This window comes from Prionailurus viverrinus, chromosome A3, assembly GCF_022837055.1.
Source record: "Prionailurus viverrinus isolate Anna chromosome A3, UM_Priviv_1.0, whole genome shotgun sequence".
Taxonomy (NCBI): domain Eukaryota; kingdom Metazoa; phylum Chordata; class Mammalia; order Carnivora; family Felidae; genus Prionailurus; species Prionailurus viverrinus.
The window spans coordinates 30591126-30617196 of NC_062563.1; the positions used below are offsets into that span (position 1 = coordinate 30591126).

At 42.9% G+C, this 26071-nt stretch overlaps 1 protein-coding gene across 2 annotated transcripts in view; it reads right to left on the reverse strand.

Annotated features, from left to right (window-relative positions):
• Positions 1-3468: 3468 nt before the first annotated feature.
• RNF24 (ring finger protein 24) overlaps positions 3469-26071 on the reverse strand; it is a 78104-nt gene continuing 55501 nt past the window's right edge. Inside the window, exons 4-7 of one of the 2 annotated variants that reach the window (XR_007150855.1) lie at positions 24423-24464; positions 8859-8938; positions 7434-7885; positions 3469-3703 (exon numbers count right to left, since the gene is read on the reverse strand). Coding sequence is in view for 1 of the 2 variants with exons in the window: in XM_047852531.1 (XP_047708487.1) it covers positions 7747-7885; positions 8859-8938; positions 24423-24464 (261 nt within the window). In the remaining variant the exon portion in view is untranslated. Of the gene's footprint in view, positions 7886-8858; positions 8939-24422; positions 24465-26071 lie in introns of both variants that reach the window. The other variant, XM_047852531.1, reaches the window with a different exon arrangement.

The window sequence follows — 26071 nt, forward strand, 5'->3', positions numbered from 1 at the left end:
TACAGCCATCAAAGACCATGTCCCTACCCACCTGCTGATATGCAGTTGTGCTCCTGGGAGCCCCTGTGCCCCAGACCCTCCTCCCCACTTGCTCTTCTCCAGAGGAGGCGGGGGAGGGAGGGAGCCTGCTTCCCTGGTGGAGACCCAGGCGCCTGTGCTGGGGTCCCCTGCTCTCCCCACACGTACTGTGCTCATGAGGCTGTGACCAGTGCTTTCATGGCTGGCCTCATACAACCTCTGTTCTCCCTGCAGTTTAATGGGAACAAACCTGCCTGAGGTCACACAGCTAGACCTGGGCAGAGCCCCCTCCTGCATAGCGTTCACCTTCCGTGTTCTGCATCCTTGCCACTTCTTGCTCTTGAAAGGCTGCCTCTGTGACTTCTCTGTACTTTGTGCCCAGCCCAAAGTGTCACTGCCTGGGAGGGTGCCTGATCAGTCACCAGTGGGTTGTTACTAAGTCTAACGGACATTTCACATCCTCTTCTTCCGTTCTAACACAGCAGACCCCTCTTGCTTTTCCTTCTGCCTCCCAGGCCACCTCTGCCCGTGCCAGCCACTTCTCTGAGGACAGATCTTGCCAGCCCCCTGGGCGCAATTCTGGACTTCCCTAAGCAGTCATCAGCCCTGGACATTGATTTCCAAGGTAGCGGCCCCTCACAGCCCTTGCCTTTGTAGCCCCCCGGCAAGGACTGCCTTCCCCTCTTAGCACTGTGTGTCCCCAAGGCCATCTCTGCACGGGAGTTGCTCACATTCTCTTCCGAGCCTGATCCCAGTTTACTGCCACTTTGCTACCTCTGGCTTGTGAGATGCATGTAAACTCCCACCCCCTGGCACCACTGCCAGCCCCTGGTGTAAGCTACTGCCGTCTCAGCAGCGTCCCTTCCAGTCTGCCCTCCGTGAGTTGGCGAGGGCCCCCCGCCCTCCACTGGAGGCAGTATGTGTACGTGTGGGGTGGCTGTGGTTAGGACCCAGGTGGGAAAGGAAGGCGGCCTAAGCCAAGATTGGAGCAGTAGACGAAGGCTTAGAGGGCTGGGATGCGGTGACTGGATAGTGGGGAGGGAGTCCCAGTGAGGCACCCAGGCTTGTTGGGAAGGCTTGGTTTTGGATTGCCAGGTCTTGATACCAAAAAGGCAGCTGAATATTTGGGTTGGAGATTACAGACCTGCAAATGATGTCTATCTAGGTGGGAATTTAGTGAATATGAAGGTAGAGGGAGAATAACTAGATGGGCAGAGAAGGAAAAGGCTGCAGAGCATGGTCTGAGAAGGGGCTGAGGGAGAGGAGCTCTTCAGGCACCTGCATTCAGAGGAGGTTTAAGAAGTGGTCCAGATTTGTTGCAGGGTCACAGATGGCCTTGAGGGGGCCAGTTTCCCCCAAGCTGCGGAGCCAAAGCTGACCTGCAGGGCTTCTCGTGAGTGGCGGTGAGGAGAAACAGCAGTCACCACAGGGGGACTTTGGAGTCTAGGTGTGTTTTTTCCCTCCTGACAGAATAGTTAGTATTTCCAAGCCTGAGATGCAGCTAGAGGGGTGGGGGGCGGGGTGGGCTAGTTCCACCACCTCAACCCCCCTGGGCGCTAGCTCCCGAGTTTGTGAGACAGCTGGTGTGTCCCGTGGCATCTGCGGGGCTGAGGCCAGGGGGGCAGGTGGGGTCTTGGCCACCTCCTCCCTCGCTGTGGCCTGGTGCTCTGCTCCTCACCTCTGACCTGCTCCCCACCCCATGGGGGTGCAGGCCCGAAGCTCCTTCATCACAATCACATGTTGCTGGTGACCAGCTTATTTTGATCAGAGCCACTTACCTTGACTTTCCATGGCTACACAGGCTCAAGAGGGGTGTAGGTGATCTCAGGCCCCTCTGAGTTGAAGGGTACATGCTCGGCACAAAGTATTTTCAAAACCTGCTTTTTATTTACATTTAAGTCAATTACATGCATGTTTTGTTTTTAAAACAGGAGTAATTAGCCAAAAATGCATTAAAATTTTAAAATAGCAATTAAATATACAAAAATATAGCTTACAAAAAACTGCGGATGTTTAAAAATATTCTGCTGCAGAATTCTTAGTGTACAAACACGTCTATGAAACCTGAGGCTCAGAGTTTCATAAACTTTTTTTTTTTTTTTTTGAGGGAGTTATACAAGATCTAGTGAGTAAACCCCAGTGGGCTAAACTACAGGACTAAACTACCCCCCCTCCTTCCTGGCAATGATGTCAAGAAACCCAGAGACGACAGTTATGAGGAACACTCTTGGAAGACCAGGCTCTCTCCAGGAGGAGCTTCCCTAAACACTGGCCCCACCTATCCACCTGCTGTAGCACGGCCTGGGAGGGACAGTGTGCAGCTGGCCCTAGATGCAGGCACAGGGAGCTGAGAGGAGCTTCACCAAGTACAGACCGGTCCCTTGACCTTGGCGGGGACCACATTCTAGGTCCATGTCCCTGGAGCAGGGAGGGTGTTCTCCCTGACCTGAGAGCCACAGAAGTGAGCACTGGATTGGTAAGCAAGGGTGCAATGCTCGGTCTGAAAGTGGAACCAAACTATTAGCATTTTGCAAAGTTGGGCTCTAAAGCTGAACCGGACAAAGACAAACTTATTGAACAAGCCCCTCTATTTTTCTTGTGATATTCCCACTCAAGTGGAAGCACAGTCCGTGGCATGGGGTATCTTTCATTAATATTATCTACTAAAGAACCACTTCCGGTTAACAACTGCAGATTTCACCAGAATTTAGACATTGTGAATTTAGACACATTCATCTCTTTTACTTAAGAAACTTGTAATAGCTGATGTGAAAGACATTCTAACCCAGGGCCAGATACTCAGGTGACAGAAGGGTGGCATTTCACATACAATTCCTTTCAAGTTTCAGGTTAGGGGCCTAAATTGCACTTTTAATCCAAGGAAAGCGCTGGGCTGCTGCTCTGGGAGGCAGGAAGCCAGGGAGGGGGGTGAGAACCAATGTAGGAGTCCATGCCCCTCCCCCTAGGGCTGCCTGGAAGAAGCAGCTTTGTAAGACATTTTTTCCTTAAAAGATTTCTGTTGTCAAATGGAAAAAATTCTGTGGCAAGCATTTTCTTTTTAATGTGTGCATATAAAGAGTGGGGAGGGAAAGGGAGCAGAGCCAGGACCTTGAAGACGGACACTGAAGTGTATCTATGGTTAGTCGTGAGGAGACTGGCCACCTACCTGCTTAGCGTCATCTGAGACATCTGTCCCCCAAACAGAAGGATGCCTCAGGCTTCAGTTGCTGCTGCTTATCAGACTCCTGCCTCAGAAACACAAGAACTCGCCTAAGAAATGACAGTTGTAGTCAGACGTCACCCCATCGGATGGGGTTGGATGGGGACCAGGGGGGGTGTAAAGGCTGTTGGACCTGGACGAGAGGCCTGCATTGCTGTTCTCAGCAACACAGCAGAGCCTGCTGTTGGGTGTCCTGTCACAGACCAGACTGTCCTTGTGCAGTCTGGAAACTGGTGGTGCTCTCATATTATCTGAGTGTGTGGTAAGGGTCAGGGAGGGATTGCTATTTCTGCTTTGTATGGAAAACTAGAATTTTAGTATGCTGCAATCAATAAAAAATGCCTTATTCAAAAGGGAATGTGATTGCAAAGACATCCTCCAATTATGGGCTCACCTTGTACAGATATTCAGACTTCTGAGATGGCTCTTCCCCCATGAATAGGAATGCTCCTTGGATATACTGGTCTGGTATCACATGAGTAAAAGAGAAGAGTTATATATACACGTGTGTAATCCCTGTTTATGCACAAATGGTCACTGGAAGGATCTACATGGAACATAGTGGAACACAGCGGGTGTTCAAGGGGCAATAAGTTGGGCTCGCTAGGTCAGGGATGCAAGGAAGACTCGTGATTTGTGAATTATATGAAGGGATTACCTATTCAAAAATTTATGGAATAGCTGCCAAGGAGCACCATGGGCAAAGACAGATGGAGGTGACTGGCAAGATCAGGAGAGGAAAAGGAAGGGACCCAGGTAAACGCAGGCCCTACCCCAAGGGAGCTCCTGTATCTCAGGAGGCTCTTGCTGAGGTTTTGTTGCTACCTGAGCTACAGAGGAGCCCTATGTGACTGGCATGATCCTGCCTATAATTAGGAACTTCCACAACCCCAGGCCTACTGCCCACCAGGCTTTGGACATGTATGGTCCTCATGAGAGCCAGCAAAAATGTCACTACAATTCTTAGAGGGCAGAGAAGGAAATCAGCTTCGGGAGGCTAACTTGCATAAAGACACATGGCTGGTGAATGGCAAGGGACGATTAAACTCACTCAGCACTTTTTCTGTCCAGATCCTCCCTGTGTTCATTTCGTAATTCTCAGAAAGACTTTCAGAAAAACTACTACAGTTCAGAATAGCTTAGCAGAGCAAGACCAGGCCACAGAGGTGGCAGGCTTTGGAGTGGGGCTGTGGAAAGGTACAAATTGGTCCTCTAATGGGTCCAAGGGACTTGGCACTGGGGCAAAGGATCTTAATTTTGTCAAGATGTGTTAAGAACAGGCTATCTGGCAATGATGGAATGTTCCCTGTATTCCTCAGCTTAGACTTCCCCGTGGGCCATCTACTCGCATCTGGCCATTTCTGTCTAGTCCAGCTCCCTGCCTTGGTGGGCACAGGCTACAAGGACCTCACCTGCCAGGGACAGGACCAACCACATCACACTGTGGCAGAGAGAAGCGGCAGATGACAATGTCTTATGCCTACTTCATCAGGAATCAAGTCAGGCTGGTTTTGTTCCCTGTTTCTAAAGCCACCTGAATTCGGCTGTACTTCTAGCAACAACTAGATAATGATGCAGCCACCCATGGAGTTCAGTTGGGGCTGAGTTACATTCTTTTAACCCACGGCATACAAGTAACATCTGATCTTTGAGCTGTTTAGACACAGCAAGACAAAGTAAAAAACAAAACAAAACAAAACAAACCCCCAAAACCTGCTATGTCACCCCCCCAGTGGCCCAAGAGCAGACCAAAGTCCCCACATGTCTACAGATTAACAAAAGATCACCAACAACTTCCTAACAAAAGATAGATGTGGCCAGGGTGGCCTCAGTGTAAGGTGTGAGCCTGTGCCAAGAGTATTAGGGGATCCTTAACCCATTCTTTAAAAAGTTCAGATGAAGATTTAACCTTGTCCACAGACAACTGTGTTTGAATCAGAATTGAAGATGTAAATTAAGCCCTGGCCATTGGCAATAATGACAGTGCAGCACAGAGTCCTGGAGGAGGACCCAGGTGTGGGGAGCAGTGCATTCAGGTTGTCTTGCTAAGAGTGGCAGGAACGACTACTCTGGGTGACACTGGCTGAGCTGCAGTGGGACACCGAGCCAAGAAAGGAGATGGCGAGCAGAGTGAATATTCACCACTCCATATCCAGCCCCACCCTGGTGAAAGGGTGGCATTTAAAAAGCCTTCCGCATTCACAGGTGTGGAGGTCACGTTAGCGGCACCTCATGGGGGTTGGTGCCCAATGGAGAGTGAACGGCATTCTGGCGCTTTCCTCTAATGGCTGGAACTATGCACCAACCAGATCAACTTGCCCTTCCTGTGACAGGGAAATGAACTAATCTACCCACACATACAGGGACAGAAAAAAGCTGCAACCGATGAGTTATAATCTTGCCAAAGCTGTGAGCTGAAATCATTTGCAGTTTTTAGAGCATGCGAATTCCTCCCTTCAGGGGAAAAATTCTCTTTCCTGTTGGAACCTCGTAACAAGGTGAGATCTGTCCCAAGCCATCCCATGGGGAATGGTGGGTGTTGGCCACAACTGAGGCTCGTTAGAAGCAGACCTACTTTTGACACTGGTCACTGGAAACATTTCACTGTAAACTGGGTGCTTTGCAGTATTCAACTCCATTGTGCTACCGACACAACGCAGAAATGGTGAAAGTAGGAGCGCATGAAAATCTCTTTTCAAGGATGCCCAACAGGCTAAGGCTTTCATATAAAAGTACCCCACACTTCCTTGCCCTGTTGAAGCAGCCAGTTGGCGTGACATGAATAGGTCACAAGGAGGAAACAGCCAATTCTGACCAACTGGATTTGTAATTTTCCAAACTGGATTTTGTCCAGCACTTTCCTAGGCTAATGGGAATTTTCCTCATCTGACCCCAGCCATCTGAGCCAAGGACAGGTTCTGTCTCCCATTCTAAGATGGTAGAGACGAATCCAGAAAAAAATCCCTGGAGACATGCCATGAACAGAGTAGTAAAGCTTCCTCCATTCTCTCTCCATACCATGCAGACCACATTTCCAATGAGAAACTGTCCTCACGCACACCTGGGGAATGGAGCAGAGGCAAAGCTCTTGACGAAGAGTCCACCCTATAACAGAAGGAGGTGGAAAGCAGTGCCGTGGAAAAGAACTTTCTATCTGACCCAAAGCCACTTCAGATGGCAAATTTATACAGTATTCATGAATCCGAATGGACTCTTCAGTCATTTCTAGAAAAGTTGGAAAGAGCCAGAGAGCAGCATGCACTTCTCTCCTATAAAGACACTTTAAATTACTTATCGCAAGTCTGAATACTGAGGCACACACCAATGGGTGAACAGCCCTACGGGAGCTTCCTGAAACTATTTACAATTTCAAGTGGATCCCTCGCTTCAGAATTACAGAAAGATCTCATTTGGGATGCTTCAAATTGTTAAAAAGCCAATGACAGGCATTTTCTCAAGTAGAAATACAGGGCAGGAGAGGGAAGGAAACGGAAGGAGTGGAGAGAGGCAAGGGAGTCAGCATCCTCTCGTCTCAGCAGGGCCGGGAAGACTGGCCATTCTCAGGAAGAAGCTCCCCTTGGGAGCCATCTGAGAGGCTCACAGCAGCTCCTTACTGAGGCAGTGGGCTAAGACCAGCAGCTGCACTGGAACCCCACTGTATGGGGGTGGGCAGGACCCTGAGGCTCCCTGGGTCACACACGGACAGCACATCCCCTGCTGGGGCTCCAGATGGGCGGCCTGGCTGGGCTTCACTGGGGAGCTTGGGGGGGCGGGCAAGAATAAGAGGAAATGACTTCTGACCAGCCTTTCCAAGCGCACCTAATGTGTTTAGATGATTTGATAAGCAAGTGTCATGAACTTGAGAGAGAAGGAGTGGCGAGGGGGCACTGCTGCTCTGTGGTAACCAAAGCCCCTGGGTTCCAAGATGACTTTATCAAAGGAACATAATGTGAAAAGCCTTGTTGACACTGCCTCACCAATCACTGGCAACCAGTCGGGCTTCAACTGAGGTAACCGCTGGTTTTACTTGGCTCAGGGACTGCCAGGAGGGTCTGCTGCTGCAAAAGCATGCACGGTCTGCATAGAAGCTCATCTGTCCACAGGGTGGGGGGGGGGGGCGGGGGGGCTTTAAACACCTGCCCTCAGTTCCCTTCTCTAACAATCCTATCTTGCCTTCTGCTTGATAAAGATTCACCTTGACATGGAGAAAAGTATCTGGGAGACAGAGTAATGGCGTCAGTAAGAGACCCTCATGAAATTTCTTGAATGTAACCGGAAGGCTTATCCATCATCCACTCCTCTTCTCTTGGCATGGGGTAGTGTCAGCGTGCTTTGGTTGTCACAAGACCCAGCAGTCTGGCTTCCCAGCGTAGCTGGCCCGAGTTCTTCATGAGGCAAAGGAAGTGGCAGCTGGTGCCCCAGGTAGAGCAGCCAACGCAGAGACCGCTTGTGTTCCTCCTGGCTCCATATGGATGTCGGATCCCACAGCAGTTTGGTCCTTGGGGGAGCTATACGATGTTCTCTGCCCCGGGCAGGGGCCCCTGCGGGGGTCCACGGTCCTGCTTACTGTGCAGCTGGGCCAGCTGCAGAACTGGCATGTTGCACAGTGGACATACTTTACGAACCTCGAGCCACTTAATAAGGCACCTGCAGGATGAGACAACACAGGAGGAAGATGTCAGTCCCAGGCTTATGGCGCCCCCTGCCAGATGCCTCATGGGTTAAACACATCTGCCCCTCTAGCCAGGGGCTGGTGTGAACACTCAGATCCCAAGCAGCTCCACCAGCAGGTGGAGAATGCCTTTTACCCCCTGGAGAAATCAAAGCCTCTAATCTTCTAAAAGGTGATACGAATCAGCCACAGCATGCTATACCCTCGAATCATCCATGACTTAAAGGATGAAGTACACTGAGGAGGGTGGTGGGAAGTAGGAGAAATAGAAGTTTTTAATAGAAATGAAAACAAAAAATTGTGAGGGAAGAGGGAATATTAGTATGTTGGCATAGGAGATGGCTTCACACTCCCACTTACATTCATACTTTATTTATTTTGATTTAAAATAACTGGTTTTAAGTTTTTAGGAATAGAAGCTCTCGTTGGAAAATTCCATTTAAAGCAGCTGTTTGTAGCCTCAGCTCTAAGGAGGTGTGGGCTTATTTTGCCCTCTGCCCAAAGTCCTGCCTGGCAGTCATGTTCCGCCACCCCGGTCCCTCCTGATGTCACGTATGTACACACACACACGTGCATGCACGCACCTCACTCCATAGGGTGCGTTGAGCTTGCTGCATTGTAGACTAATGATGAAGCTGTCCGGCTTGTCTGGCACTGCTCTAAACCCACAAGTAAGTGGCTCAATGTGCCTCAAATTCAGGTCCCTTTAAATAATTCCACACCAGGGGCACCTGCGTGGCTCAGTCAGTTAAGCATCCAACTTTGGCTCATGATCTCGCCACTGGGTGAGTTCGAGCCCCCTGTCGGGCTCTGTGCTGACAGCTCAGAGCCTGGAGCCTGCTTCGGATTCTGTGTCTCCCTCTCTCTCCCTCTGCCCCTCCCCCCTTGCTTGCTTGCTCTCTCTCAAAAACCAAACATTAAAAAAAATAATTCCATACCAATACTCACTTTCTGTGAAAGGCATGCTTACATGGACAAATGCCCAACTCATCTCGAGGCTTGAAGTCTTCTAGACACACTGCACAGAGCTGAAAGACAATTGCACACATGAAGCAGAGTGCTAAATACTCTCCCAGGCCCCAAAGTAAAGTGCAGGCCCCCCGAAGCCAGCCATTTGAAGGGACTTACAAGGTCCCACAACTCCTTAAGTGAAAGAAGCAGGCTTGAATGGGCGAGGTCTTCTGAAGAGTCTCCTGCTCTTCCTGTCACACATCTTCAAGATGGAGGGCAGACAGGAGAAGACAGAAAGCAAGAAGCAGCTTCCTTTACTTCAGTAGTCAGAAGAGTCTGACTTGGCTTATTCTCAGTAGACAGGCTAAACATAAAGCGATTGTCCTGGGTGGGTGAGGGGCTGGCTTCGCCAGGGAATGCTCTGCCCACTCAGCAGCACGGCCCCTGAGGGGAGTGCTCATGCCCCGGCCCAGGCCCTGGAGCCCTCCTTTGGTTTTCACAATGTAGACAGTATAAACTACATGGCACAGCCTGTGGTGACGTGCTTCTCACAGTCCCTGGGGTCCCCCATGGCTGCCTTGTCAACATCTTTGTCATATATAAAGTTATTCAAGAGTCTCTAATAGTTAAACTTACGAAAATACACAGACGGGGCCAGGCTCACTCTCTGACAGGTGGCTAGGCTCCAATGCCTGGAAAGAGGCTTTCACTTCCAACCACTACTCCTTGGGCACACAGCAGCGTTCAGAGACATCAAGTATTGCATATACCCACTTCACAGGCAAGAAAACAGAGGCTTGGAGCCACCCTGGTGAGTGGCCGGACCTGGCTGAGGGACCCAGGTCTGTTGCACTGATGTGCTGCTGTCCTACTTGTCTCCTGCCCAAAGGTTGAACTCCTCCCTGCTTGTTTCCCTGTCCATCTCCAGGGATCCTGATTCAACCGTCACCATTTCTTGTCCATCCAGCTGACACGGCCTCCCTGTTGCCTGTTTCTTAACCTATAATGTGTAGCCCAGTGTCTTCTTACGTTATGTGATAGGCCACGTGGCTCTTGGTGCCCTGTGGCCAGTGCTGTGAATCTGTTTTCCAACACCCTTTTCTGGGGAGCTCTCAGGAGCCTTGTACACAGCAGATAGGATCTTCACAGGAGGAGAATGGTAACTGTCTTATCAAGATTCAGCCTTACCATGGAGACAGGAGAGCAGGGGAGGAGGAAGGACAGACAGCTGGCCTTGGCTCAGACACCCACTAGCTGTGGAACCTCTGTCATCATGTGGCCTCTCAAGCTCTGTTCCTTCATCTGTAGAGTGAGGACACTACCTGCCCCACTGTCATCAGTTCAGACTGGGGACAGGGCTGAGGAGGCAGTAAGGCAGTCTACCAATACCAGTTGTTTTTATTTATGTTTAAATTTCATGACGGGAACACTATTTTTAAGCCCATTTTTGACGTCTGCAGGAAGGCTGAGAACGAGCTGTGTGGGTAAAGGTGAGAAACTAGCAGTTCCAGCCTTGGGGGTGATTTTTTGGGCTTCTGCTTAAAAGGAGAAATGATGTTCCCATCTGGTAGGCATTCTGGGAAGGCCCAGCTTTCCTCCCAGCACAGGGAGGGAAACAGGGTCAGGACTGCTGGCTCTGCCCTGTGGAGATTCAGCACTGATCCTACCAAAGGGCAAGAAGTTGGACAAGCCACTCAATTTTAATTTGCTTATTTTTCTAGGATCCAAAATTAGATGTGTAGCCTTTTTAAAATGGAGTTACAATTAATGGTTATAATGTGCTATTATGTTGTTAAACAAATTCTAAAACCATAGTCACCTGTAAGGAAAAAAAGGTTAAATTCTGACATGTTAAGTGCCAAAGGTGACCAAAAGCAAGGGCAGTCATGAAGAGAAAAGCCTCCGATCTGACTTTTCAGAAGTTCCATGAAGGGCCAAACTAATTTTACAACTTTACAGGTCCTATTTTGCACTCTACAGTATTTCAACAACAAACTGCTTCTCCATTGTAACTTCCCATACCTTTTTAAAAATGGAGGTATATTTCACGTAATATTCATCCCTTTAAAGTATACAATTCAGCCTTTTTTAGTATACTCACAGAGTTGTGCAACCATCACCACTAATTCCAGAACATTTCATTCCATGCTCCCAAAGCCCACACCCATAAACAGTCACTCCCCATTCCCCCTTCTCGCAGTCCCTGGCAATCACTTACAACTTTCTGTCTTGATGGATTTGTCTATTCCGGTCATTTCCAGAATGGAATGGAATCATGAAATGGTATCATACAATAAGTGGTCTTTTTTGTCTGCCTTCTTTCATTTAGCAAAATGCCTTCAAGGTTTATTCATGTTGTATCATGAATCAATATTTACTTTTATGGCTAAATAGTAGTATGGATATACTATATTTGTTTATCCATTCATTAGTTGATGGTTACTTGGATTGTTTCTACCTTTTAGCTATTATGAATAATGTTGCTCTACTCTAAACAAGTAACACGAGTTTTCAATTCTCTGGGTATATATCTAGGAGTAATTGCTAGGTCATATGGTAATTCTGTATTTAACTTTTTGAGGAATTACTAAATTGTTTGTTTCCCAGGATGGCTACATCATTTCACATTCCCACCAGCAGTGTATGAGGGTTCCAATTTCTCCATATCATCAGGTAATTTTTATTGTCTTTTTGATTATAACCATCCTAGATGGTATGAAGCGGTAATCTCATTGTGGTTTTGATTTGCACTTTCCTAATGACTAATGATGTGCTTATCGGCCTGTTGTATATCTTCTTTGGAGAAATGTCTGTTCAAAATTCTTTGTCCACGTTTTTAGTTGGGTTATTTTTCTTTTTACGGGTTGTAAGAGTTCTTTATATATTCTAGATACAATTCCTTATCAGATAGCCAACTGATTGTGACAAAGGTGCAAAAAAGCATTTCAATGGCAGGACAACCTTTTCAACAAATGGTGTCGGAGCAATTGGACATCCATAGCTGGCTATCACCAAAAGCATGATATCACCCCTAAAGCATAAGCAATTGAAGGAAAAAAATAAATAAAATGGACTTTATCAAATTAAAAAACTTTTTTTCTACAAAAGACCTTGTTAGGATAAAAAGGCTGATATAAAATATTTGCAGTTCTTTTTATTTTGTAGGCTTTTTATTGAATTGTAACAGTTATTTCTATGTTGTGGATACTACCTACTCTTATCAGATAGAAGATCTCCAAGTATTTTCTCCCTGTGGGTTATCTTTTTACTTTCTTGATAATAAGGGTTTTTAAATTTTGATGAAGTTCAATTTATCTTTTTCTTTCGGTTGCTTGTGCTTTAGGTGTCATATCTAAGAAACCATCGTTTAACCCAAAGCCACGGAAATTTATATCTATGTTTATTTCTAAGAGTTTTGTAATTTTAGTTGTTACATCTGGGTCTTTGGTCCATTTTTAATTTTTATATATGGTGTGAAGCAGAGCCCTAACTTCACTGTTTTATACAATTTGGTTATCCCAGCACCATTTGTTGAATCAACTGTTCTTTTCTTATTGAATTGTCTTGATGCACTTGTTGAAAATCAATTGACCATAATTGTATACATTTGTCTTTTTTTCTTAAAATAACTTTTTTGGGGGTGCCTGGGTGGCTCAGTCAGTTAAGTGTCCGACTTCGGCTCAGGTCATGATCTCAAGGTTCATGAGTTCGAGCCTCGTGTCAGGCTCTCTGCTGACAGCTCGGAGCCTGGAGCCTGCTTTGGATTCTGTGTCTCCCTCTCTCTCTGCCCCTCCCCTGCTCTTTCTCTGTCTCTCTCAAATAAATAAATAAATAAATAACTTTTTTTTTTTTTTTAAGTTTGAGAGAGAGAAAGAGTGTGTGCATGCGTGTGTGAGTTGGGGAGGGGAGAGAGGGAGGGAGAGAGAGAATCCCAAGCAGGCTCCATGCTGTCCAGCTCAGAGCCCCGATGTGGGGCTTGAACCCATAAACCGTGAAATCATGAGCTAAGCTAAAACAAAAAGTTGGATGCTTAACCAACTGAGCCACCTAGGTGCCCCATATAGGTTTGTTTCTGAACTCTCAATTCTATTCCAGTGATCTGCACATCTCTCCAACTGGTAGGATCACACTGTCTTCAAACTGAGGCTTTGTGTCAAGTTCTAAAATTGGGAGATGTGACTCCTCCAACTCTGTCCTTTTGCAAGATTGTTTTCAGCTATTCTGGGTCTCTTGCATTTTCATGTGCATTTTAGGATCTGCTTGTCAATTTTCACCAAAAAAAAAAAAAAAAAAAAAAAGGCAGCTGTGATTTTGATTGGGATTGTGTCGATTCTGTAAATATTTGGGGGAATGTTGCCATTTTATCAATAGTAGGTCTTCCAAACCACAAACATGGTAGGTTTTTCCACTTATATAGGTCTTCTTTAATATCCTTCAATGGTATTTTGTACTTTTCAGTGTACAAGTCTGAGCTTTTGTTAAATTAATTCCAACTGCTCTTTTTGATGCTGGTGTAAATGGAATAGTTTTCTTAATTTCACTTTTGGATTATTCATTGCCAGTGCATAGAAATACAGCTGGTTTTTGTATGTTGATCTTATTTGTTGCACTCATTTATTAGCTCTCATGATTTTTGGTGGATTCTGTAGGGTTTTCTGTTTTTATAAATTCATGTCATCTGAAAAGAATAGTTTTCCTTTTTCCTTTCCAATCTGGATGCCTTTTATTACTTTTTCTTGCCTGACTGTTCTGGCTAGACCCTGCAGCACAATGCAGTACAACTGCAGTACAATGCTGAATAAAAATGGCAAGAGCAGACATCCTTGTCTTGTTCTGATCTTAGGGGAAAAAGCTTTCAGTTTTTTACCATTAAGTATGATGTTAGCTCTGTGTTTTCCATAGATCAAGTTGAGGAAGTTCCCTTCTATTCCTAGTTTGATGAGTGTTTTTATCATGAAAGAATTTTCAATTTTGTTAAGGGCTTTCTCTGCATCTACTGAAGTGACCAGGTGTGTGTGTTTTTTTTTCTCCCTTTATTCTGTTAATAGGGTGTATTACATTGATGGATTTTTCTTTGTTAAACCAACCTTGTATTCCTTGGGATAAATTCCATTTGATTATGGCATATAATTCTTTTTATATGGTGGTGGATTTAGTTTGCTAGTATTTTGTTGAGGATTTTTTCTCCTATGTTCATAAGAGATACTGGTTTGGAGTTCTCTCTCTCTCTCTCTCTCTCTCTCTCTCTCTCTCTTTTCGTGTGTGACGTCTTTGTCTGGTCTTTACATTAGGGCCTGATAGAAGAAGACAGGAAGAGTTCCTCATCACTCTTCATTTTTTGAAGTCAAAGAATGGACTATGATAATGTTAGCCCTGCCAGAAGCTGGGATAGGAAGACACATTTACTGACTGGTTAGTCTATAAATACTTGAGTTTGCTTGTTTTACATGTTAAAAGTCAGAAAAGTTCTTAACTGATGGCACCTGCAGAAAGCAGAAGGAAGCTGAGTCAAGTAGCTCCAAAGTAATTTTTTTGCAGGTTGGGGAAGAGCAGAAGCTTCAAGTCTGTGGGGGCAATTGGGACAGCATGTGATGACTCCAGACTCAAACACCTAGGGCCACACTATTTTTGTTTTGTATCCAAAATGTGTTTATTGGGATGGTTTCCCACTCGTCTTGATTCAGGGTGCTTTTAGTGCTGCTTTTATCTGAAGGAGCATCCTTCTGTTAAGTCTTACTTTTCTTCGTGTAGGTTGGCAGAGGAGAGTGAAGTAGCTAATGCACAAAATTACTATTTGTGCATGGTTAAAGGTGGTGGTGATTTTACAGCAACCTGGGCATTTCACATTCATGAAGTAGGAACTGGGGCTCTGCACTAGATGCTTCTTCTTTCGTTTCCTCTTCTCCTCTTCTGGAGAGGGAATGGAGGAGCTTCTGTGTGAGGGCATTTTCTGGTCGGGGGAGGTTATCACCATGGGAAAGGCTAGGGTCACACTCTTTCTCTATGCTCAGAAGCTGGATAATATACCCATTCTACTCAACTTTCTTAAATCTCAATTTCTACAAATGCAAAATAAGGAATAATACCTATCTTATCTGAGTTTTTAAAAATGTGAGTTCCCTTGCTCTTAAGATAATTATATGAAGTAACAGACATCTTGGTAATGTTGCCACCTTGTACACTGATTCCAGAGGCAGCATTTCTAGTTCAGAGGTGTCATTTAAGGTTGGAATCTTTGGGAACTATGAAAGCAACCTACAGATGGTTCTGCCATTCAGGAAAGGTCCAGCTTTCTGGTTCCAAATGAAGTACAGTGGACAGTCCCTTCCATGGCCCTCATATGTTCATATCCTTGGCCCACTGCTATACACACCTCATTGATTTGTGACCTTCTCTCCTATGGGGCCAGTGTTCTCTAATGGAAGGGAGGGACTATACCCACTCAATCTCTAGGGTCCTACATACTTTCAGTTCTTTATACATGCTTTGGGTTTTTGTTGTTGTTTGTTTTTAACTATTTTTGCAATTTTAACAAACCTTGGACAAACCTCAGTTGGGCTCCAAATATTTGTATATTTTTAAAAGTAAAATTTGAGAATGTGATATGTAAGAAGATGGATCAATAGTCCTAGAAAGACTGAATGGGTTTAAATCTCTTTCTATATAAGACAAGGATGTGGTAAAACTTGCACTGCCAGAGCCACCTCCTCACTGGAACAAAGGGAAGGGGATGAGCCTATGGGGAGGTGAGGAGAAGAAGGAAAAGATATTTTTTACTTTACATAGGGGGCAACTCAAATGGGTCCAACCTTTCTGTAGTCTCTTCTTATGGAAAGCAGGGCAGAGCAGGGCTACAGTGTACCTGCCACATTACTCCTCTGCCTGACCTGAGAAAACTGATGGCTTTTTCTAGTCCTTGTGCAGCCAGGTTCCCAGCTGGTGCCGAGATGCAGAGGGAAGCAGGGTGTCCTTTCCCTTTTGTATGTACAGGCAATACCTGATGGAAGGGGGGTTGGGCCTGAATTTATTCAAACTTGGAAGCTACATGGATGGCTCTACCACTGTATTGTGGATGTGGACTCAGGGTTGTACAAAACTATGTATATTCTGATTGACCCATATAAGCACAGCAGGTAGATGAGGCCTTCTCTGGTGGGGTGGCAGGACAGAAAGAGTGCAATGTGGGGGCACATGGGTGGTTCAGTCAGTTAAGCATCTGACTCTTGATTTCAGCTCCAGGTCATGATCTCATGGTCGTGAGGTCATGCCCCTCTTCAGGCCCCATGCCGGGCGTGGAGCCTGCTTAAGATTCTCCCTTTCTCTCTATCTCTCTCTGTTCTTCCCTCACTCATGCATGAGCTCTCTCCATCTCTCTCTTCCCCCAACCCCCCAAAAAATGCAATGCAAAAACAAAATCTGAATAATGGCCGGAAATCAGCCTTGGTTAAAGTCAAACCTACATATTTATGAAGCTGAGTAAACCACAAACAGGATAAATCCAAAGAAATCTATGCTCAGATATATCATAATTAAGTTATTCAAAACTAAGGACAAAAAAAAAACTTTGAAAGCAGTTGGAGAAAAAAGACACTGATAGAGGATCAATGACTTGAATGACTGAATTTCTCATCGGTAATGGTGAAAGCCAGAAGAAGTGGCACATTTTATTTTTATTTATTTATTTTTTCAATATATGAAGTTTATTGTCAAACTGGTTTCCATACAACACCCAGTGCTCATCCCAAAAGGTGCCCTCCTCAATACCCATCACCCACCCTCCCCTCCCTCCCACCCCCCATCAACCCTCAGTTTGTTCTCAGTTTTTAAGAGTCTCTTATGCTTTGGCTCTCTTCCACTCTAACCTCTTTTTTTTTTTTTCCTTCCCCTCCCCCATGGGTTTCTGTTAAGTTTCTCAGGATCCACATAAGAATGAAACCATATGGTATCTGTCTTTCTCTGTATGGCTTATTTCACTTAGCATAACACTCTCCAGTTCCATCCATGTTGCTACAAGGGCCATATTTCATTCTTTCTCATTGAGAGTGGCACATTTTAAAAGTGCTGAAAGAAAAGAAGTGTCAACCTAGAGTTCTATGCCCTTCCTTCAGGAATGAGAATGAAATAAAGACATTCTCAGATGAAGGCAAACTAGTAGAATTCAGAACCAGCAGATTTGCTCGAAAAGAAATGCTAGAGGAAGTTCATCAGATAGAAGGAAAATGACATTAAGAAGGAAACCTGATGGTAATGCAAGCTGGTGCAGCCACTCTGGAAAACAGTATGGAGGTTCCTCAAAAAATTAAAAATAGAACTACCCTATGACCCAGCAATTGTACTATTAGGTGTTTATCCACAGGATACAGGTATGCTGTTTCAAAGGGACACATGCACCCCCATGTTTATAGCAGCACTATCAACAATAGCCAAAGTATGGAAAGAGCCCAAATGTCCATCGATGGATGAAGGGATAAAGAAAATGTGGTATATATATACAATGGAGTATTACTCGGCAATCAAAAAGAATGAAATCTTACCATTTGCAATGACGTGGATGGAACTGGAGGGTATTATGCTAAGTGCAATTAGTCAGAGAAAGACAAAAATCAAATGACTTCACTCATATGAGGACTTTAAGAGACAAAACAGATGAACATAAGGGAAGGGAAACAAAAATAATATAAAAACCGGGAGGGGGACAAAACAGAAGAGACTCATAAATATGGAGAACAAACTGAGGGTTACTGGAGGGGTTGTGGGAGGGGGGATGGGCTAAATGGGTAAGGAGCACTAAAGCATCTACTCCTGAAATCGTTGTACTATATGCTAATTAATTTGGATGTAAATTAAAAAAAAAACAGTGCAAAAAAAAAAAAAGAAAAGAAAAAAAAAGAGAAAGAAAGTATGACCCAGAAAAAAAAAAAAAAAGGAAACTTGAAGGGGCACCTGGCTGGCTCAGTTAGTTAAGTGTCCGACTCTTGATTTCGACTCAGGTCATGATCTCACAGTCTATGGGCTTGAGTCCTGCATCAGGTTCTGTGCTGACAGCATGGAGAGTGCTTGGGATTCTCTCTCTCTGCTGCTCCCCTGCTCTTTCTCTCTCAAAATTAAATAAACATTAAAAAAAAAGAAGAAGAAGAAGGAAACTTGAAGGGGCACCTGGGTGGCTCAATCAGTTAAGCGTCCAACTCTTGACTTTGGCTCAGGTCACAGTCTCACAGTTCATGGGTTCAGGCTCTGTACCAATGGGATGGAACCTGATTGGAATTCTCTCTCTCCTTTCTCTCTGCCCCTCCCCTCAGCATATGCACATACATGGACTATATATATATATATATATATATATATATATATATATATGAACATTAATAAGAAGGAAACTTGGAATATTAGGAATGAAGAGCAACAGAAATGGTAAATATCTGAATATTTATGACTATTCTTCCTTTCCAGAATCCTTTAAAATATATTTGACAGTTATAAGTAAAAAATATAACACTGTCAGATGGATTTTCAATGTATATAGATGTAATATGATAGCAACTGCATAAGTGGAAAAAGGTAAAAGGGTCTATCTACATGGTGGAACGTTTCTACATTCCAACTGAAGTGCTAAAAAAATAGTTCCAGGTGTATTTATTTTGTAATTCTCTAAAATATTACACAAAAAAGATAAAGCCAAAATCACAAAAGATACTAAAAATGGATTACTAAAAGTCTTCAAATAATCCAAAGGTGGCAGTAAAAGGGAAACAAGAATGAAAGAGGGAAAAACAGAAGACAGGTAATAAAATGGTAGACCCAATTACAAACATCAATAACTGCCTTGAATGTAAATGGTCTAAACACACCAATTAAAACCAAGATTGGCAGAGTGGATTAAAAAAAATCCATCGTGACCCAACTTTATGCTATCTATAAGAAAACTCACTTCAAATATAATTCTATAGGTAGACTGAAAATAAAAGGATGGAAAAATACAGGCCATGGAAACATTAATCAAAAGAAAGCTAGAGGTGCTGTACTAATATCACACAAAGATTCCAAAGCAAAGAAAACTGCCAGAGATGAAGAGGGATATTATGTCTTGACAGAGGGATCAATTCACCAAGAAGACATAAAAATCCTAAATGTATAATAAGCACTAAAAACAGAGCTTTATATAAATCAGTATATACATACATGGAAAGACATAATGTGTTTTTAGATAAGACTCAACATGGTAAAGAGGCCAATTTTCCCCTGACTTACAGATTCGATGCAATACTAATCAAAATCCCAGGAGGACTTTTTCTTCTTTTTCGTAGATATAGACTAGCTGATGCCACAATTTAAATGGAAGAGCAAGGAACTAGACTAGCTAAAACAGTTTTGGAAAAGAAGAATAAAGTTGGAGGAATCCTACTGTCTTATTTTGACTTATTATAAAGCTGTGGTGTTGGTGAGGGAATGGGTGCATAAATCAATGGAACAGAATGGAGAACTGAGAAAGACAGTCACAAAATATGGCCATTTGATTTCTGACAAAGGAGATTTAATGGAGAAAGCAACTACTCAACAAAAACTAGAGTTGGGGACACTGTGGTGAACAAAGACTAAATGCAAATAGGGAGCAGATTGTAAACTAATGCCAAGACTCTCCAGCTTTTCTTGAAGAAACCCAGATCTGGCAACAACTGGCCTGCATTCCCCCATGACAACAATTAGCTAGAGCTGAGTGCTAGCAACTCCTTTAACAGGACCTGCATTCCCCAGTATGTCACAGATTCCACAGCACCTTTCTGTTTTTCTCAACACTAGATGTCAAGAAAATGTTTTTCTTGACATTAGAGGTCATTTAGGACTCCACTTACATGACTGTTCTGTTGTTTCTCTTAGAGATCTCCTTCTCTGTATCTGTTTCTCTATTAAAAGATGGAGAAATAAAAACAGGGAAGACTATGGGTATTAAGAGGATATTTTTCTTTGTAGAAGGATAATATATTATGTTTTGAATATGTATATAGTACCTCCTTAGCTTCACTCAGTGTAAGTGTTGCTTGACCCCTATACTGGTAGAAAAAATTAAACAAAAATGATACAGTCATAGATGTAGAGCTAACTAATAAGCTGGAGGGGGCAGGGTGGTGTCTGGGCATCTGAGTTGGTAAGGTCCCAGGAAGGCTCCCTTAGGGGAGCAAAAGCCAAGAAGTAGCTATGTGATTATGCAATATCAGACCCCTTAAGAACTTCTCAGTATATATCCCAGATAACACACAGCACCCTTTTGCACACCCCAGTGTGACTTGCTTGTTTACAGTCTTCTCTACCAGATTGTTAACTGCCTAAGGGCAGAAATTAGTATTTTACGCTCCTTTGTGTCTCTGTAGTTTAGTAAGTGTCTGACATGTTTTATGTATTCAATAACTCTAAAATTACTGTAAAAGTAATGTACTATTTTCCTTCTTTAAGACCATTACATATAAAACTAACATCACTTTTGGGGCACCTGGGTGGCTCAGTCGGTCAAGCGTCCGACTTTGGCTCAGGTCATGATCTCGCGGTTCATGGGTTAGAGCCCTGCGTCAGGCTCTGTGCTGACAGCTTGGAGCCTGGAACCTTTTTCGGATTCTGTGTCTCCCTCTCTCTCTGCCCCTCCCCTGCTCGCACTCTGTCTCTCTCTCCCTCAAAACAAATAAACACTAAAAAAAAATTTTTTTTAAACTAACATCCCTTTGACCAACTTCCCCTAATCTTTTTTCTCTTCTCTCCATGTCCCACGTGATCATGTGTCCTTCTCAAACCCAGTAAAACACCTTGCAGTATGCACATAAATCCATGAACAATATGGTGTTTATTTTAGTTTACATATGTGATATAAACATTTATATCACTTTATAACTTGTTTTCAGATCCCATTAGAGATCTATCCCAATTGATATATTTACAGATAGAGCTCAGTCCTTAATTTTGTCTGCTTTTATAGTACCTCACTGTATGAATCACTAGATCAGGTTTCTCTTCCTTCCCCCCCCTCTCTTGGTAGATAATCTTTGGTATATCATGTTTTATTTATTCACTACACCACTGAAGGACATTTAGCTTGTCTTTGATTTTTCACGATTTTAATTATTCACTAATAACAGTATCCATATCAAAATTCCATGTGCTTACATAGGACAAAGCTATGTCATCACTGTATAATTAGGCTACAGGAATGCACGCACACATAAAAGTCTGACAAAATAGTTTCATCACCAAGAAATGCAACTGGAAAAAACCAAATGAGCTGCAAAAAATACATGATTGCCTCTGGAAACAAGCTATATATAGAGCAAGGTTAGGTTTTCCTAGCTACAGTTTCAAATAACAGGGAGAGGGGATCAGCAGCTTAGTCCAATTTAGCAAAATTGGAATTGGTGAGTGCAAGTGAAATACTAACTCTGATACATAATGGTGCAACCAACACAGTGTACTCATTCAAGATAAAAGATTCATTATAAACTAATGGGTCAAAACCAATAAGGAAGACTTCTGAGGAACCTGGTTATTCAATATGGGTAATGTATGTCAGAATTTAATTTTTCCATTTATGGTCATCAAAGAGACCCCAAATGGAAAAGAGATCATCCTCTATTACTTTATGTTAATTTTGGGAAAATTTAAAAATTAAACAGAAATTGATGCTTGGGTTTATTCCAAGATTAGGTCTAAAATGCTGTAACACAGCAACTCTTTGTTAAAAAAATGCAGATGAACTATTGGGACCTCATCAAGATAAAAAGCTCTGCACAGCAAAGGAATCAGTCAACAAAACTAAAAGGTGATTCCATTCCAGTGGAATGGGAGAAGATACCTGCAAATGACATATTGGATAAAGGGTTAGTATCCAAAATCTATAAAGAACTTACCAAACTCAATACCCAAAAAACAAGTAACCCAGTGAAGAGATGGGCAGAAGGCATGAATAGATACTTTTCCAAAGAAGACATCTAGATGGCTGACAGACACATGCAAAGATGCTCAACATCACTCATCATCAGGGAAATACAAATCAAAACCACAATGAGATACCACCTCACACCTGCCAGAATGGCTAAAGTTAACAACTCAGGAAACAAAAGGTGTTGGCGAGGATGCAGAGAAAGGAACTCTCTTGCACTGTTGGTGGGAATGCAAACTGGCGCAGCCACTCTGGAGAACAGTAGGGAGGTTCCTCAAGAAGCTAAAAATAGAACTATGATCCAGCAATTGTACTATTAGGTATTTATCCAAAGGATATAAAAATGCTGATTCGAAGGGGCACATGTACCCCAACTGGTGTGTGTGTGTGTGTATACATACACACACATACATGTATAATGGAATATTACTTGGCAATTGAAAAGAATGAAATCTTGCCATCTCCAACAATGTGGATGGAACTGGAGGGTATTATGCTAAATGAATTAAGTCATTTAGGAAAGACCAATATCATATGATTTCACTCATGTGGAACTTGAGAAACAAAGCAGATGCACATAGGGGAAGGGAAGGAAAAGTAAGATAAAACAGAGAGGGAGGGGCGCCTGGGTGGCTCAGTCAGTTGGGTGTCCAACTTCGGCTCAGGTATGATCTCACAGTCTGTGAGTTCAAGCCCTGCGTCGGGCTCCGTGCTGACAGCTCAGAGCCTGGAGCCTGCTTCGGATTCTGTGTCTCCCTCTCTCTCTGCTCCTCCCCTGCTCATGCTCTGTCTCTCTCTGTCTCAAAAATAAATAAAAACATTAAAAAAAACAAAAAAACAAAAAAACAGAGAGGGAGGCAAACCACAATAGACTCTTAAATACAGAAAACAAACTGAGGGTTGCTGGAGGGAAGATGGGCTGGATGATGGGCTAAATGGGTGGTGGGTACTAAGGAGGGCACTTGATGGGATAAGCACTGGGTGTTGTATGTAAGTGATGAATCATTGGGTTCTACTCCTGAAACCAATGCTACACTATATGTTAACTAACTTGAATTTAAATAAATTAAAAAAAAAAGGAAAGAAAATATGCAGAAATAGCAAAGGCGCAGTAGAAATTTTCAAAGTGTTTGACGATAACAGAAATCATTGTTTTATTATTATTGAAATAATTTCACAAATTAACTCTTTTTGAAGAGACTGGCAATGTAGCTGCCCCACAATGAGATTATATAAAACATAGATATTACAATTTGAGCTTTCTAACTCCTTGCTTTACAAATAAATTAAAGAACTCAGAAAGGAAGAGAAAAGGGTCCTAAAATTAAAAATAAAATCACTGGGTTCTACTGAACGATTGTAGTCAGAGATGACACAAAGAGTAAAATGAAAAAGAATTCTGGGGCGCCTTTGTGGTTCAGTCGGTTAAGCATCCGACTCTTGATTTCAGCTAAGGTCATGATCTCACAGTCCCTGAGATTGAGCCCCACATCGGGCTCTGTGCTGATGGTGCAGAGCCTGCTTGGGATTCTCTCTCTCTCTCTCTCTCTCTCTCTCTCTCTGCCCCTCCCCTGCTCGTGCTGTCCCTCTCAAAATAAATGAACATTAAAAAAAATTCTCATAGACAATGTGTATGAAAGTGTACAGCAGGATACACACATACTTTTGATTTACGTTACAAAGCACAGTAAAGTTGTGAACACCTGGGAGCCAACCATGCAACCTCATCACTAGACAATCCCAAGGAATCATATCTTCCCTTATGTTCTTCTCTATTCTATCCCCTTGCCTCATCTCCCCAAATGCCCACCCCCAAGAAGTAATCATTGTCTCTTTTGTACCATTGATATGAAGGAACTACTAGGAACATTTTTAAGAGTGAAAGTAATGCAAACTCATCTTGAGTAGAAAAACAAATTTGTATCTATCTACTACTCATATCAGGGACAACATGCAGCATCCCTATTACTATGAAATCTTACATCAGCACCATTTCTATTAAAAATGAGTTATATTACTCTTTTTAAAAAAAATTGTTTTTAACGTTTATTCATTTTTGAGGGATAGAGTGTAAGCAGGGAGGGGCAGAGAGAGAGGGAGACACAGAATCCGAAGCAGGCTCCAGGCTCTGAGCAGTCAGCACAGAGCCTGATGCAGGGTGTGAACCCACGAACGGGGAGATCATGACCTGAGCTGAAGTCAGACACTTAACTGACTGAGCCACCTAGGCACCCGAGTTACATTACTCTCTTATGTCTTCTCACAATTGATTTTTATGTGACCTCACTTTCAATTATCCTATTAATGGCTGATAAAAATAAGCCTAATTTTTTTAACTTCTTAAAATAAAGATAGTTAAGCATATCACTTCTATTAGGTAATAGCTCAAGAAAAGATTAAAACGCTTAACAGGGGGCCTGGCTCAGTTGGTTAAGTGATCGACTCTTGATTTCAGTTCAGGCCATGATCTCATGGTTTGTGGGATCAAGCCCCACGTCTAGCTCAGCACTAACAGCATGGAGCCTGCTTGGGATTCTCTCTCTCCCTCCCTCTCTGCCCCTTCCCCAGTCGTTCTCTCTCTCTCTCTCTCAAAATAAATTAATAAACTTGAAAAAAAGATTAAATACTTATAGGCAACTTACCTCATGTAAATTCAGTTCTTTTACTTTCTCTTTTAATATAACCTGTAAGACATAAAAGTATGTCATACTCATTTAAATGTGTAATTTAAAAATATCTCATTATACTCACACATATTTTTCTATTGTATATGTTACTCATTTCCCCTCTTATTCAATATTAGAGAAAATCTCTTTTATAGCTTGAGACAGAACATTTTTTTAGCAACATTCTTTCGTTGAAAAGAAAATTTTTTTATGTTTATTTTTGAAGGAGAGAGAGAGAGAGAGAGAGAGAGAGAGAGAGAGAGAGAGACCACAAGCGGGGGAGGGGCAGCTAGTGAGGGAGACACAGAATCTGAAATGGGCTCCAGGCTCTGAGCTGTCAGCACAGAGCCCAACACAGGGCTCAAACTCATGAACCGTGAGATCATGACCTGAGCTGAAGTCAGATGCTTAACTAACTGAGCCAGCCAGGTGCCCCAGCAACATTTTTTCAACTTGAGCAATGATGCAATGTTCTCCCAAAAAGCAATTTTAAATCCCTTTGGGTATAGATTAACTTTTAGGAAAAGATATTAATACATTCTCATCTGGACTAAGTGCTAACCCAGGAGGAAAATAAATGAGGTCGACTCTCATGATTCAGTAAAACACAGTATTGGCTGATGGGAAGTGAACGATTACTAATATATAAAAGATTAAAAAATAAGGTCAATCTTAATTTTAGAAGTTTTGCTTATTATTTTGCATTACTATCCCCAGGAAATTTTAGCTCTACCCAGAGTTATGTAAATGAACTTAAAATTCATCCAGTCCCTAACCTGACTCGGTGGTGACTGGATACCAAAAAAAAAAAAAAAAAAAATGCCAAGTGATAAGAGGATGGATTATTATTTAAAAAGAAAGTTTCTGAGAATAAACAGCTTATTAGAACTACATGCCATCTTAAAGTGAAAAAACAGGCAAGTGAAATTTGGAGAAAATCTCCCAATTTTGAGTATCTTATATTCCTGAACCAAAAATGGTTTTCAGGGCATATTACATTTTCAGAAATCAAAAGCTACCATCCGACTACACAGGGATGTACTAAATTTCCAACTCAGTAGATTTTAAAGACCATTTTACTTTCTGTCTTCTTACTGTATTAATTCTATCAGTCAATTTCACTTCTTGAATAACCATCAAGGCCAATTTTACTTTCTACTTAGCTTACATACAAATCTTATAGGCTGTCAAGTTTACGATAATGTTGAGACAACAGGATTCATTCATTTAGAAAAACTAAAACATTCAACTCTGTGTATAAATCCCACATGAGACCTATGGGAAAGAGCGTGGGGGTACCTATGAACATCAGTGTATACATCTAAGGAACTTGACAAGGAGCTCAGATTTCAAAAAGACACGAACAAAAGATGTATAAAAAAAGATACGTAATCCTAAAACAGTGACATGGTCCTGTAGTGTCAGTGTCAGTTAAAGGCCCAAATAAGCTAAAGCTTGCCCCACAACCCTTCAAAAAAAACCAACAACAAAACCCAACAAAAAAACTTAAAAAAAAAAAAAAAAAAAGCAAACAAAATCTAAAAAACAGAAAGCAAAAAACTAAGGACAACAAAATAATTTCATACTTTTGACCAAAACAAAATTAAGGAACACCTAGACCCACT